Source organism: Anas platyrhynchos, chromosome 5 (assembly GCF_047663525.1).
Source record: "Anas platyrhynchos isolate ZD024472 breed Pekin duck chromosome 5, IASCAAS_PekinDuck_T2T, whole genome shotgun sequence".
NCBI lineage: Eukaryota > Metazoa > Chordata > Aves > Anseriformes > Anatidae > Anas > Anas platyrhynchos.
This window is the reverse complement of record NC_092591.1, coordinates 1,527,937-1,541,726: the sequence shown is the minus strand read 5'-3', so window position 1 is coordinate 1,541,726 and position 13,790 is coordinate 1,527,937. Positions and strand designations below refer to the sequence as shown.

The window sequence follows — 13,790 nt, the reverse complement described above, 5'->3', positions numbered from 1 at the left end:
ACAATTTAATTGCCTTACAGAATTGTTACTTTACTGTTGCTAATCAGTATGGTTCCTTTTGCTGCGTTTCACAGGCAGTGTCAGCTTGGCCTGGCAGGAGTCTGAGAGGCCTTGAGCTCCTCAGGAACTCCTGAGCCCTCACCTTTGTATCGGTTTAAATCTGCAGCTAGGAGCTCCCTTCCAGGCTAATGCACGTTGAGCTGAGCAGTCACAAGACGTTAAAAACAAACAAGCAAAACACGACATGCCTGGGAACACAAGGGAAAAGGCAGAAAGTTCGAGGGAGGAACCCAGGGGACTGACACAGCACAAGCAGTCAGGTGGCACAAGCCAGCCTGCTGGATGGCAGCGAGCTTCCATGGGGAACCCAACCTGGGGGGCAATGTGTGGGGAGATGGGGGCAGGAGCAAGTCACAGCAGCTTCTGTGACAAAAATTCTTGTCAAACTCAACATTTCCAGACCTATGTTTTCCAATTTCTCCCAACAAAACTTCTTGATGAAAATCATGAAAATGTAAAGATGCAGTAGCAAATTATACTGCAAGGCATCTAACCAAAGAAGGATGTCAAAGGGACTGCCGTGCCTCCTCCCACCTAGCACTACCCTGTCATCTTCTTTGGATCTCATCCAGAGAAGCTGGTCAGTGTGCTGGTACAGCTGAAGATCAGTTCCCCCACCTCACGACTCACAGCTTAGCTTTCCCCTGGTACATTTGTTTCCCAAGGGGCAGTCTGCACTCAGAGAAGATTAATTATACTCTGAGTTGAGTGCTGAGGTTCAGGAATTTAGCAAAAGTAGATTTCCACTTAAGCTGATCTCTTCAGACCTCACACGCAAGCCTGCTACCACTAAGTACTTGTCTGAAAGCGCAGTGTCGTCAGCAGTTCAGAGAGAGACACTTACAGCCCTCCAGCTCACAGAGCTTCATTCTTATCTCTGCCACAGATTGTTCCATAACCTTGGCAAAAAATGTTTTTTTCTGCATCTGAGTTTATCGTTTACAAAATAAGCACTATCAACAGCAAAGCTTGAAGTTCTCAACATGGAAGAAAAAGACATTTTCTTTTGGTCATAGTGGGCTATTATACTTTCCTGTGGACAGTTAAGATGTTGCTAAGAGCACTCACGATTGCCGTGACTTTTAATTCACACTACACAGTTTTCTGAAACACAGTAAACAAGTCCCTCTGGTTTCCCAGCAAGAAGAAAGCTTCACACTCACCCGCTCCTCCCGCCCCTCGGCGAGGATAACAACAATCCTGCCTTGCCGCCTGCGCCCCGTTCTGCCCATTCTCTGCACAAGGCGAATTGGGCTTTTCTGAGCATCGAAGCAGATGATGAGGTCAACTTCACCAATGTCTAAGCCTTCTTCTCCAACACACGTAGAGACGAGGGTGTTATACCCACCTTCACGAAAGCGTTTTACCACCTGATTAAGAATAGATTCAACAAGTTAGCTAGAAAGCCTTACATACACACTTTGCATTTTTTTCTAGGTGTACCCAGTAGTTGAAAAATAAATAAATTTGTATTTTAAACCTACAAAACACAGCCAGTCTTTCTAAATTTGTCAACTACTTCATCATGATCAACTAGCATGCACTAATGTTATCAATATGACTCTTCAATTCTAAAAGAAAGTGGAAAAAGCACGTCTCATTCTGACTCTAAATATATCATACTTCTAAAAGTCATGTTACCAACTTTACAATATTTTTTTTATATTGCTAAATCATAATTTAAGGATATATCTTATCTTTTCTATGTACAAGAAAAAAAAATCCCCAAAGCAAGTAAGTATTTAAATATTTCCATAGATTTTCAAATATATAAAAGTTAGCATGTCTTAATATAATGTAAATGGATAAACTGTTCCTATTTATACATTCTGTTTAGTGAGTATAACTTTGGATACTCTGAAAGCAACTGAACTACGTATTTACTAACTACACTTGAAATTTCAGTCACTGCCATACAACCTATATTAATACCCATATAATTATTTATACTATTAATATTCCTTGTAACTATTCTTAATACAAGTTTTCTCTTCTCTTTACCTCAAGCTGTTCCTTTTGTGTGAAGCCTTTTGTGCTCTTTCCTGTGGAGTGGCCAACAAACATCATAACTCTAACCATTGGGTTGAAGCGGGAAAGCATTTCTGCAATTTCTTGCACGCTATCCCGAAATGATGAGAAGATCATCACTCTGGTATCCACATTGTTCACAGATGTACTTTCAGTCGTGGTTTGATCTGTTTAGGTTAAAAAAAGTCAGAAAATACATGATTTTAAAACAGTTGCCACAGAAATGTGAGGACCAGTCATCCCACACGTTACACATTCACAGCTCTCACCTGACTTAACAATTAGCAGATTTTACCCAAGTATATGGCTTTTTTTTTTTTTTTAAGATTTTTTCTTTAAAATGTATTTAAAAAAAAATCTAAACATATATATGTATAAATAGTAGAGAAAACTGGTAATTATGAGCCCCTCAACCTATTTAGGCAAACCTTTTCACCCCCAGAAAATGCTCCTAGATATAGCTGCTCAAACAATTCCTCTCTGGAATCAACACAGCATTCAAATTTCGGCGAATTGACACCAGCTGTAGTGAGAATGTCTTATACCTAAGGTACTATTATTCATGTTACTTTGAAAAGCTCAGGTTTGATGGCATGTGTCCTGAAATAATGTGTAAGATGACTTCTTTCAAAGAGGGTTTGAGGTGAATTTTGAATGTTACTGAAGTGGCCAGAGTAAAACAAAGGCAGTGATATTGCAGGTGATATGGGGGCCATCTGTCAGGTACAGCAACCTGTCCCAGTGAAGGCCTAGAATTAACATGGTGCACATGATGCAGTACTTTTAACTAGAAACCAGACCACTGCAACACTGATGGAATGTGTCCTGTATAGTGTGCCATCCTGAACAATTGACAGGCTATACATTCTAGAGTAAGTGCAGGTTGGATATACCCTACTTACATGAGTTCCTATTCTTCTCTTCCACTAGCTTTATTACCAACACCATTGTTCTGTATCTGTTTTTAGCACAATCCCATGACTTGAACAGTGACAACACTCAACAGTATCTGTCCTTGTACTGCAATACAATTTATGTGCTGCCACTGCCTCCTTGACTTATCCAAAACCAGACAGAGAAAATTCAAGGTACTAGCAGCCCATAATCAACCTAATAGGTAATCTAGGTATGGAAGATTAGCTGGGAGAAGCTCATTATGCTGAGCCAACGCTTCTTTAGAGCTGGCCAGAATGGCTTCTTGAACTTACCTGAACTGCGTGCATCTCACAAGGCAGGGGTATAACAGCAACATGAACGAGAAGCTCAGACTAAGCCTGGTTGCTTCATTACTCAGAAACAGATCAGAGAATTTGCACAGGCAACTTGGCACTACTCCTCTGAGTCCTCATAGGAGAGATTGCATTTCAAAGGGAGGAATAAGAGCTAGTGTTGTTCCTTTCCTTTCCAATCCTTTCCTTCTCAAATGCAAGACATCTCAATGGAAATGTTTTGCTGAAGCAGTGACTGGTTTTAAAAATTAAACAGGCATGACCACAGTGATTTATGAAACTGAGTAGTTCAGTAATGCTTAATTGGAATGAAGCAGTTGGGTTCAGGAGTTTTGCTTGCTCCTATTGTTTCCCTAGAGATATTATGCATTTGAACAAGCTTCCTGAAACAAATGCTGAAAGTATCTTCCACTGCTCACATAATGATTTAGGCTTATATTTCAGAGCCTTCTGACGGAGCAAAAATACATGCAATTATGTTTGGAATCGTGATACTCAAATTTATCTGTTTTATTGACAGACTCATGACAAATTCTTGTCTGGAGGCGGGAAAAATCAGGACACAGGTGTGTACCCTATTCAATTAGAGTCCAGAATTTAGGGTGTAGCTACTTGTGTACATGTGGATTTAGAGTTTATTTCCAAGAAAAGTAAGGGTAGAAATACAGGTTTGGAGTTACTGCTCAGAATGTATGATCAAAGATGCTATGACACAGTGAACAACATGGCAAATAAATAAAATCACAGTGTCAGCTCCTCAGTGGATTTGGGTTGGAGATGTGTAAGATTGTGATCAGACTGTGAACTGTAAAGGGCTTTCTGGCCTTGCATTAGAAACATGCCTACTAAATTCTGAGGTTCAGGCACATACACACAAACCACAGAATCAAAGCAGCTGAACACTGATTACCTGTTAGCAATAATTACCTGTTAGCAATATTAAGACATACATCTGACCAACACTGCAAGAAAAAATATATATGATGGGATTCATATGACAGTAAAATCCAAGCTAACAAGAGAAGATGGAAGAGTATTAAACACAAAACTTTGTGAAAGTAACTCCAGTGCAGAATATAGAACTTGAAAAGAAAAGGCAATAGCAAATAGCAAAAGATGTTACAAGAAGCCATAAAGAGGCACTGAGGGAAGCAGGGAGAATGGACAGGAGTATGGAAAGGACAGCAACAAAATCACATAAAAAGAAAGCAATTTGATAAAATGAATTTGGAGCAATTTGATAAAATAAATTTGGATGTATTACGAACAAACAGAAAGAGAAATAAGGAAGATTAATGTTGCCTATTATAAAGTAAATGTAATTTCCAGTGTATTCTGAGAACCAGCTATCTAAGACAGAAAATAAAAATAAAAATAATAATAAGAAGAAAAAAGTACTTAAAAGCTGGTCAGAAATTATTGGGGCTTCCCAGAGGAAAAAGACACAAACAAACGTGGAAAAAGTAAAGAAACAGCAAAACAAATTATTGTTATTGATGTCATTATTCCCCAAACAACAATTGAATCAAGAAGCCAAAATTTCCTAAAACCAGAGAGGTTCGAATGATTCAGAGTATTTTGCTTCACAATCTCATGCTACAGTATGGCATATTTTTGTTTCCCCTTTCAGTCAAGACGAAAAAGAATGAGGAAGAGATCAATGTAGTAGAAGGTTTTCCATTTCAGATTGATGCCTCTGCGTTTGTCATTCTTAGCAACAGGCTGGATACTCGACTTGTCTACACAGTCTTCATGTATTTTAAAAGAGAGAAGGAAGTGAACTTAACAATAAAACTGCCCACCATATAGAAGAGATGGAACATAGGAAGTAGTGAAAACATTTGTTTTGAACATCATTAAAAAAAATTCCACATTTATGTGAAAAAACAAACAAACAAAAAAAACCAAAAACTTGTAGCTCATAGAAAATTGTAATATTTTCCCCCCATGCCTATATGCATATACAAAAATAATAGAAAGTATGGAATAAAATAACCATTAGTGGCAGCGAACTTACAAATTTTCTCCACTACCAAAAACTGATTGTAGAATTGATTCTACACTTCTCCCTGCAGTTGTTTTGCTATCCTGTTAGGCAAAATCCTAGACAAACTGCATTATTTTTATATAAAGAATAAAAGGAAAATTGATGCTTTGTTGACAGAAACTCTGGCAAAAAGAACTGCAAAGACCACCATGTATGAAACAGTGAAACAATATTAAGCTTAGGGAAAAAATGAAACACTTTAGAGAAATTTCTTTTAAAGGTCTTTTTGCCCCCAAATAATACATTCTGATTTCAGATAAGCATAAATACTAGCAGTAGTAATACATATTTTTTGTAGTGGTCAAAGTCTCAGTTGTTTCGGGTATTTCAAGAGAGAAATGAGACAAAAATGATGTCTTTGTGTGACACAGCCTACTGTGACACAGTTGAAGCTGCCTCCCTTCAAGAATTTAAATGGCATTTCAACTCTGTTACAGGGTTTTTCGAATTCCTTATGGACATCTGTGAACTGAACAGGTAATTCTCACTGAAACTCAGTCTCGTGTACTATGTCATAGCCAGTTCATTTACTTAGGCGCAATATTAATCTGTGTGCTCTACCTGTAACAGCCATGCTCACATCCAAGTCAGCGGCATGCAATCAGCTGCACCGTTCCCAGAGAAACTTAAAAATTAGGGACGTTTCAGTATTTCTGCCTTAGGTAAAAAATGCATCTTAAGCACAGTTACCGAATTACTGGCAGTATCCTTGTATTTATATACCATGTACAATACATTCAGTCTGTAGAAGCAACACTTGTATGCAAAGTCCATATGACTACACAAATTAAACACTCTCACTGCAAATTATAGCTATAAACCAATCCGTATGAAATTTATTCCTTATAAATGTTAATTTCAAGACTTCTCCAAAGACAAGTTGTATGAGAGACAGAAATAAGAACTGAGGTTTTTTTTTTGTTTTGTTCTTGTTTTCTTTTTTAAATATTCAATTCTTTTCTTTTTTTTGTTAAAGTTTCAGGACAAGACTGAAAGAGAAGAGGGACTGCTTTTCTATTATAATTTTTCAACACTGTAAGAATAATTAGTGTCCAAAAGACATTTAAGAGGATATTTCAAGTTAGGATAGAAAAGAGTAACCTTTTGTTCATCTACAGTCGTTTTAGAACTTAATTTCACTAAATACAATTTTGTAATTTAAAATGATCAAAAAGCATATTTTCCTTTAACAAATATTTTATATTTGTGCCTTGAGAAATGATACTTTAATGTTAGCTGACTTATGTCCTTTCACAAACTCTGAAGTGTTTTATCCTTAAGCTCCATAAACACTTGGCATCTAACCCTGCAAGAGAGAACAGTTCATGGTAGCACTGCACTGAGAGCTGACCTCCAGAACAAATTCTGTTGCTAGGAAAATCAGGGGACACAGCACCAGTAGAAGCACTGTCATTACTGTGCAGGTGCTGGAGCCCTGGCACAGGTTGTCCAGAGAGAGGTCTCCTACTTGGAGATCTCCAGCAGCTGCCTGGACATTGGGTTGAGGTTGGGCCAGAGGCACCCAGGGCTGCCTCCAGCCTCAGCCATTCTTTGATTCTATGAAAACAGTTTGCTATCATGGCTTTACCAAGCAGTTAGAACAGTTTATATCAATAATAGCAACTTACAAACTATTTTTCTTAAAGAAAATGTTATTGTATAGTTTTTCTAAAGAGGACTTTTGCACACAGAAGATATACAAACATTCAAGACAGTAAAGAAGCACTTGAACAAACTAGGACATAAATCAGTAGGCTCTTTTACTCATTTTCATTAACACTTCCAACTGGTCACTACTTTTTCTTTGAATTGTTGGTACTTACCAGAACATTTCATCTTCCAGGATTTGAAGTGTTCTACTACTATTTCCTCCAATTTCCTTAATTTTGGATGACTGTAAATAAATTCCTTTTTATTTTCAAACACTGAAAAAGACATAAAGCAATTAAAGATACAAGTCATGTTGCAACAAGTATAAATATTCACTGAATTTAGTTTTCTCCCATCATAATTCTCCAAGTTATGCATACACACTCTTGACAGTAGATCTAATTACATTCACCTAAACAAAAACCTCAGTGAAATACTTACAGAAGCATGTTTGTTAAAGCCAGTTTGTGAAAACGTGCTGTTACTTTTGTGAGTCACATTGTTAAAAGTATGCAGTCAAATAATACTATTTTAACCTTTCATTTTAAATCAAATTAAAAACTTCAAAGATACAAAACTCATTTGAAGGTAGCTAAAATCACTGAAAGGTGATAAATACAAAAAAATAGAGAGTCTGAGGAAAACAATCTTGTATAAAGAATATTAGCCAGGTGCATCAAAATGCATGGCTTCTCCATCTACAAGTTATGCAGAGCTATTTGCTGTTTTATTTAAATAGAAAGTGAATATTCTATCCCTAAAGGGGAAATACTGACCTGTTCTACTCTCGCAAAGATTTCCATTTGCTGAAGTCTGATGTGTGTCTGCAAACATGTCTCTAAGCTGCTGGTACAGCTTCATGAAGTCCTCATTGCGACCAAGTTCATTCTTTGTACGAGTAAACCCTTTGTAAAAAGTTTAAATACCTTAGCATTCAATCTCCATAGTGAATCTCATTTTTGCTATCCAAAAGATCAGCTTCTCAAAATTACTAAACTCGTTTTAAGAGCTAAAAGGTACATGGTAGCTTTAGAAAATGTAACAAACATTGTTTAGATCAATATTTTCTCAAAGAAGATTCTTTTACAGATTTTAAAGATGAAAACCAGTTGTATAAACATAAGCCTGGGTCCCATAGGTAAACTGAAATGTTCTACATCAACCATTTAAGCAATAGAAAAGCCATCCAATGCAGGAATTCTGCCAATTACTCAAAGAAAAGGGAACCTAATCAAAAAGCTAAAATTAACAAGGTTCCTGAATGATTTTATGACAGTACAGAAAAACTATTTATTCATCTGTCACCTTACAACAGCAAATGTGAATTTAAAGAATCTGAGAAACTAGGGAATACAGGAAGGTGCTCAGGTCTAACGAGAGCTCTGTACCATCAGAAATGTAAAAATCTGTGCAAGCAGAAGTAGTAAACTGTAGCAATGCCAGCTGCATAAAATTCACAAGAAACTATTAGGACATGCAAACTATAAATATATATTCTATAGATATTCTAGAATATGCAGCATGTACGGTACACTTTTGGTTCTGACATTGGACAAAACAGTGACATTTTAATTAAGCAGTGCTTTAGGCAACGTTGTTTTTGAAGCCACCCTCAGTCACACAGCCAAGTGACATACATGCAAACCAAAATGAAGCAAGAAACCTCAGAGCCACACCACAGCATATTCTGAACAGCTGAAACGTTCCCCTCCCACATCCAGTGTTCAGAAGAAACCTGCAGTTCGACTGACATTGCTGAGTGGAAATTTCCCCCCTCAGAAAGCTGTCAGTACCAAACCAGCTCTACAAGACAGCAGTGACAATCCAACAAGTCTGAAAATGACTGGAGAATTACAATATTCAGTGGCAGAATTAAGAAAATTAAAGTGAGGCCAGAAAAGAAAATATTATTGCATCACTGTTTGAGGTCATTATGTACCCACATCTGGAACAGTGCACGAAGTTCCCATCATCTCATTCACGAAAATAAAAAAAAGTACAGAAAGAGACAATAACAGCTTCCTTAGTGAGAAGTCACACAGCTGGGATAGAAATTCTAGTGTGATGTATCTAAATTTGCGATAATCTGGCAAAGATGCTTAAATCTCATGCATACATTTACACTATTTTTGCTATAGGGGGGAGCTCAATAACAGAGGAATTGTTTTGCAAGACCAAATAATTGCTTCAGAAGACCAAACAGTTTCTTGGATTAATTGCTTAATTGTTTTTCCCTGTCTCTTCTAAGATATTACTGCCACTTACTCTGTGTTCCGTTCATTCCTTATTTTGTCAAAACTGCTGCCATACACACACATTTGCTTTCCCAAATACACTCTATCTGTAACACTGAGTTAACGTTATTTCCGATAGGAATGAAGGGAAACCAAGTATCAAATATGTTTGCAATCCGTATTAGCTGTTTTGTGCAAAACTAGCCAGATAGATAAAGTAAATTGAATGAGGAGGAGTGGGGACAAAAGGAAGGTTGTTTCTGACATTTCACCTTTTGTTCCATCCATAATTCCACAAAGGTAGATAAATAATGACCGCAATCCCATTTGCTGCAGCAGCTCATAACCATGATATAAACTGATACAAAGTGCAAAATCTCCTTCAATTACGCCTTGCTGTATCCCCTGTGGAAACAAAACAGACTCATCAATAAATTAGGGAGATGATAAGCAGCAGGAACCACGCTGCAATTCTCATGACCAAATCAAGGTTAACATCTAAGACACGGAGCCAAAGAACAAACTGATGTGCATCACGTAGTCTGCCTATCAAATCAGGTTACAGAATTCTTAATCATCAGTGAAGGGAATCTTTTTCCACCTTTCAAGCTACCTCAGAAATACTTGTTTTATCTTCTAAGATTAGCTCGCTACTGTCCGATACAGCAGCATTCAGAATTTGCCAGCTGGCCCATCCCTCAGTATTTGGCAAAGAGAGATATTTCTGCCACATCTCCACAGGTGACAGAATTTAAGTCAGGAAAACTGGCTTGCCTGCCGTGAAGTGCATTCTCCAGTGTCTTCTTTAAGGTACACTGATGTGTTTTTTTTAAGGCAATATTCATTTTTAAGTTTAAAAGTTTGAACACTCCACGACAAATAAAACTCCAAGACCCTCCGAGAGAAATTGGTCCACTAATATAATTTTGAGGGGAAAGTGTAATTCTGGCCATTGTTAAGTACACTATAAATTCTCAAAACATTTTCAGTTTGGAAAAGAAGTTCTTCACTTTTTTGTTACCTCTCCTATATCAGCATCAAGTAGTGTAGAACAAGTAGGCTTATTTTATTCCAAGGCTTAAACATAGAATGTTACAATGAAAACCTAACTTAACATATATAATAAAAATTGTAAATTATGACGTATTACTATTTATTCACTCCTTTAATAACATGAAATACGACATTTACCTTGTTTTGTGAGGAAGGGTTTTTTCTATACTGATCTCTTGCTAGAATTATCTGGTACTTTGTGAGGCTGGGAATATCTCGCCTTGCCAAAACTCCCATTCTAATCAGGCGTCCAGCAAATGCTTCTAGCACCTGTGAACAGAACACAGAATATGTAAGAGATGTCAAGGTCAGAACATTTAGCCCCTTAAAATAACTTTGTTTTTACATGTCTTGCACAATGGAACACAAGTTGCTCATTTATTTTACTTGAAATATAGATTTTTTCAAAACGGGCAGTAATGATTTGTGACTAATTGGTTACTGTACCAGATGATGAGCTAGTGCTCTGCCTCACCATCGGGTTCTCTGCTACCAGCACAGAGCACCAGCTAATTTGCAGATTTTTTTTTCTCAGAGCAGAGCCATTTCAACTTGGTTCCCTATAGCATGTGCCCCCCATGCTATATATAGACAAACACCAAGGTAACCCTACATCCATCAAATGACTGAGAAGTGGAAACACACACGGTGCTTGTGGAATGGCACATGTACTGACGTGGTCAAAGGGAAAATAAACAGGACAGGTAATGAGCTCTCGTGTTCATGCTGCAGCTCCCTCGCATACTGCTAACTGACTTCTGTGCCTCCTCAGCCTCCAGCACACTTGTAGGCATACATGCATCTCCTGATGTCCAAATTAGCACAGCGAATGACCAGCCAGGCTTAGAGGCATGCGTACGGAAGGGGTGGGAGTGGGGAAAGTGAGCAGCGAGGGATGAGCACCATGCAGCCGGGCCCCATCTGGCTCAGCCACCATGCCAGGAGACAATTTGTTTTCATACATCACATGTACCTGCTTTCCACAGCAGTGAAACAAGGGAACTGACCTGCACTAATTCATCTTAATCCTGTTTTTCCTCTTTGTTTCTCAGCCTCAGGTGGTCGGGATTTTTTTTTCACAGACTTAGTTTTGCTTGAGTGCTAACTCTGGAATAATTGGAGTAATCAGATTTGTTCTACAGAAACGACTTACAATCTGTTGGCCCACTTGGCGAGCAGTACCAAACCCACCACCACAGCACAATAACAAGCCTCTCCAAAGGTAGTCCTGACACAGTTTGACAGCAGAGAGCTCCCGATAGCTGCTCACATGCATACGGTGCTTCCCAAGGTCTCCAGGCATTGTCCCCAGCCCAGCTGAGCTGCGGTGTAACAAGCCCCTTACCCCGCACTGCTGTGATTCAGCCTACTGAAAATCAGCTCCAAGTGAGCCCATAAAAACAGGTCTAAGTTTCAGACTTCACACAGTATGATATATCTTCAGCTGCTGAAGACAAAATGCCCTAGCTGGAAAAGAAAAGCAATTTTAAAAATGCAACGCATGTTTAAACACTAAGCAAAAATACTGTGACAACCTCCTCATGCAGTCAGTGTGCAGGCACTCAGGCTGGGTTTTAGAGCCCGTTTAGATGCACAAATATTACTAAAGCCCACAGTCTGTTCATATCCCATTGGTGCTGTGGCAGCTTAGTTTAACTCCTTCTCTCTGCTTGCTTTGATTGTTTTTATAGTTTTGTACCACTTCAGCTTCGTACTCTGTGTACGGTGCCTACAAGGCATGAAGCAGTAAATCCTGAGCAAAGGGGGTGGGAACGATTGCCACCATCAGCCACAGTTGTATTAATCCCCAAGAGAATCAAAAAATGCACGGAGAACTTTGAAAGGGTGAAGGAAAAACCATGAAAGCACCAGCTAAATTGAGAAACCAATGCAGCGGGGAATTTCCAGGCTGCGGGCTCCACGCCTGCAGACCTTTCAAAAACAACCCGCTGGAGTCGGCCTGCTAAGCAGATTATAACAGATAAAGGCTGCTGAGAAATAATAGAAATGAAGCCTAAATTCTGCATAACTCTGGCGCACCCTGGGTCGCCCTGGACCTCCAGACGGGGTACCAAGTCTCACGCAGAGTGCCACGTGCTGCTGAGGAGAACGCGGCCCAGGCGGGAGGCAGCAGGAGATGCCGTGAGCGTGCAGCGAGGGCCCCATGGCCGAAGGGTGCCGTGGGGGCACAAGAGGTGCTGAGGGGTGCCAAGGAGTGCTGAGGGGTGCCGAGGGGTGCTTCTGGAGGCTTGGTGTGGTGCCACAGCCTGCCTCCAGGCCGACTTCACCTCCAGGCCGGCTTTGGCTGCGCGCTGCCTGCTTCATGGTGTCTCCGAGAAGGACAGTCAGGAGATTCTGCCCCAGAGCGTGCCTTCTAATTAACATCAGAGGATAATTTGACCAACTAAACCACTACTGCAGACACGTCTGCAGGGACCCATAGTGTGAAAAAGAAAACAGTATGGGGAAAAGAGACATCTTACTGCTTATTTTTCCCCAGGGTTTCTTGACTTCCATATGACACCCAGATGAGAGATTCTGCTCATCCTTTCTGGGCTGGTTCATGGGTTACACCCACCATATCCATCTCTAAAAGATTTCTGTATTGAACTGACAAGCTAAGACCAACTGTAAAACTACAATGTTGTCAAGAATTTCTGGAGGAAAGGAAAAAAATCAACCGTTTTTTCTTTAAATATGCTCAAAACCATACATCAACCCAAATCCAAACACACAAGAAACTATCTTCTCTGACTTGATTTAGTCTTAAGAGTTTAAAATTCAAAACCTTGTCTATTATCAGATTGTTGTTACTGTTTTTAAATTTGGCCTGTATTTGATGAACCACTTTACAAGGTGAAAGGCAGAAATGCCTGTGCCAGCTCATAAGAAAATGTACTTAAACCAAAAAATGTTTACCCAGCAAGGGATAACTGTGGTTTTTATTTTAACGGGATACCACTGAAACAGAACTTTTCCCTCCCATCAAATCCTACACAGTTCAGTGATGAGGACACTTGAGGAGCTTAAGATCAAGCCTAAACTATGTCTCAAATAGTGGAAATGGGGTCAGTCTCTGAACAAAAAATGTTTCTTTATAAAACAAAATTAATGCTTTCATTAAAAAGTAAAGCCCACGTAAGTGTAGTATCTCAGCACTGGTTCATTACTCCCTACTTTTGTTGCGTAACTTTTTTTTTTTTTTTAATTTCCATAACTTGTATTTTTGTGTTTCATCTCTTGACCTAGTTTATAACATGTAAGAAAATTATATTGTCACTGTTTGCTCGGTGTACACCCCTGTCTGATTTAATCATCTTCTGCAAAACAAACCAAGGAAGACTATTATGAAAGACAGCAGGATCCAGTCACCTGGAGCTTGAAAACTAATAGGGAACAGTAAACATAACCTACTTAGAAGGGATACAGAAACAAGCACTACTCAGAGTGATTACATTTATCTTGTCTCCATACCTTTATTTTAATTAA

The 13,790-nt window shown here is 38.9% G+C and overlaps 1 protein-coding gene across 3 annotated transcripts in view; it reads right to left on the bottom strand.

The window, feature by feature from the left end:
* FANCM (FA complementation group M) overlaps positions 1-13,790 on the bottom strand; it is a 72,386-nt gene that overhangs the window by 36,999 nt on the left and 21,597 nt on the right. Inside the window, exons 1-7 of one of the 3 annotated variants that reach the window (XM_027458279.3) lie at positions 11,647-11,747; positions 10,440-10,571; positions 9,521-9,653; positions 7,791-7,919; positions 7,188-7,289; positions 2,062-2,255; positions 1,224-1,430 (exon numbers count right to left, since the gene is read on the bottom strand). In XM_027458279.3, the coding sequence (XP_027314080.3) occupies positions 1,224-1,430; positions 2,062-2,255; positions 7,188-7,289; positions 7,791-7,919; positions 9,521-9,653; positions 10,440-10,538 (864 nt within the window). In that variant the 5' untranslated portion in view covers positions 10,539-10,571; positions 11,647-11,747. Of the gene's footprint in view, positions 1-1,223; positions 1,431-2,061; positions 2,256-7,187; positions 7,290-7,790; positions 7,920-9,520; positions 9,654-10,439; positions 10,572-11,308; positions 11,330-11,646; positions 11,748-13,790 lie in introns of those variants that run through there. The other 2 variants (XM_072038044.1, XM_027458277.3) reach the window with 2 other exon arrangements.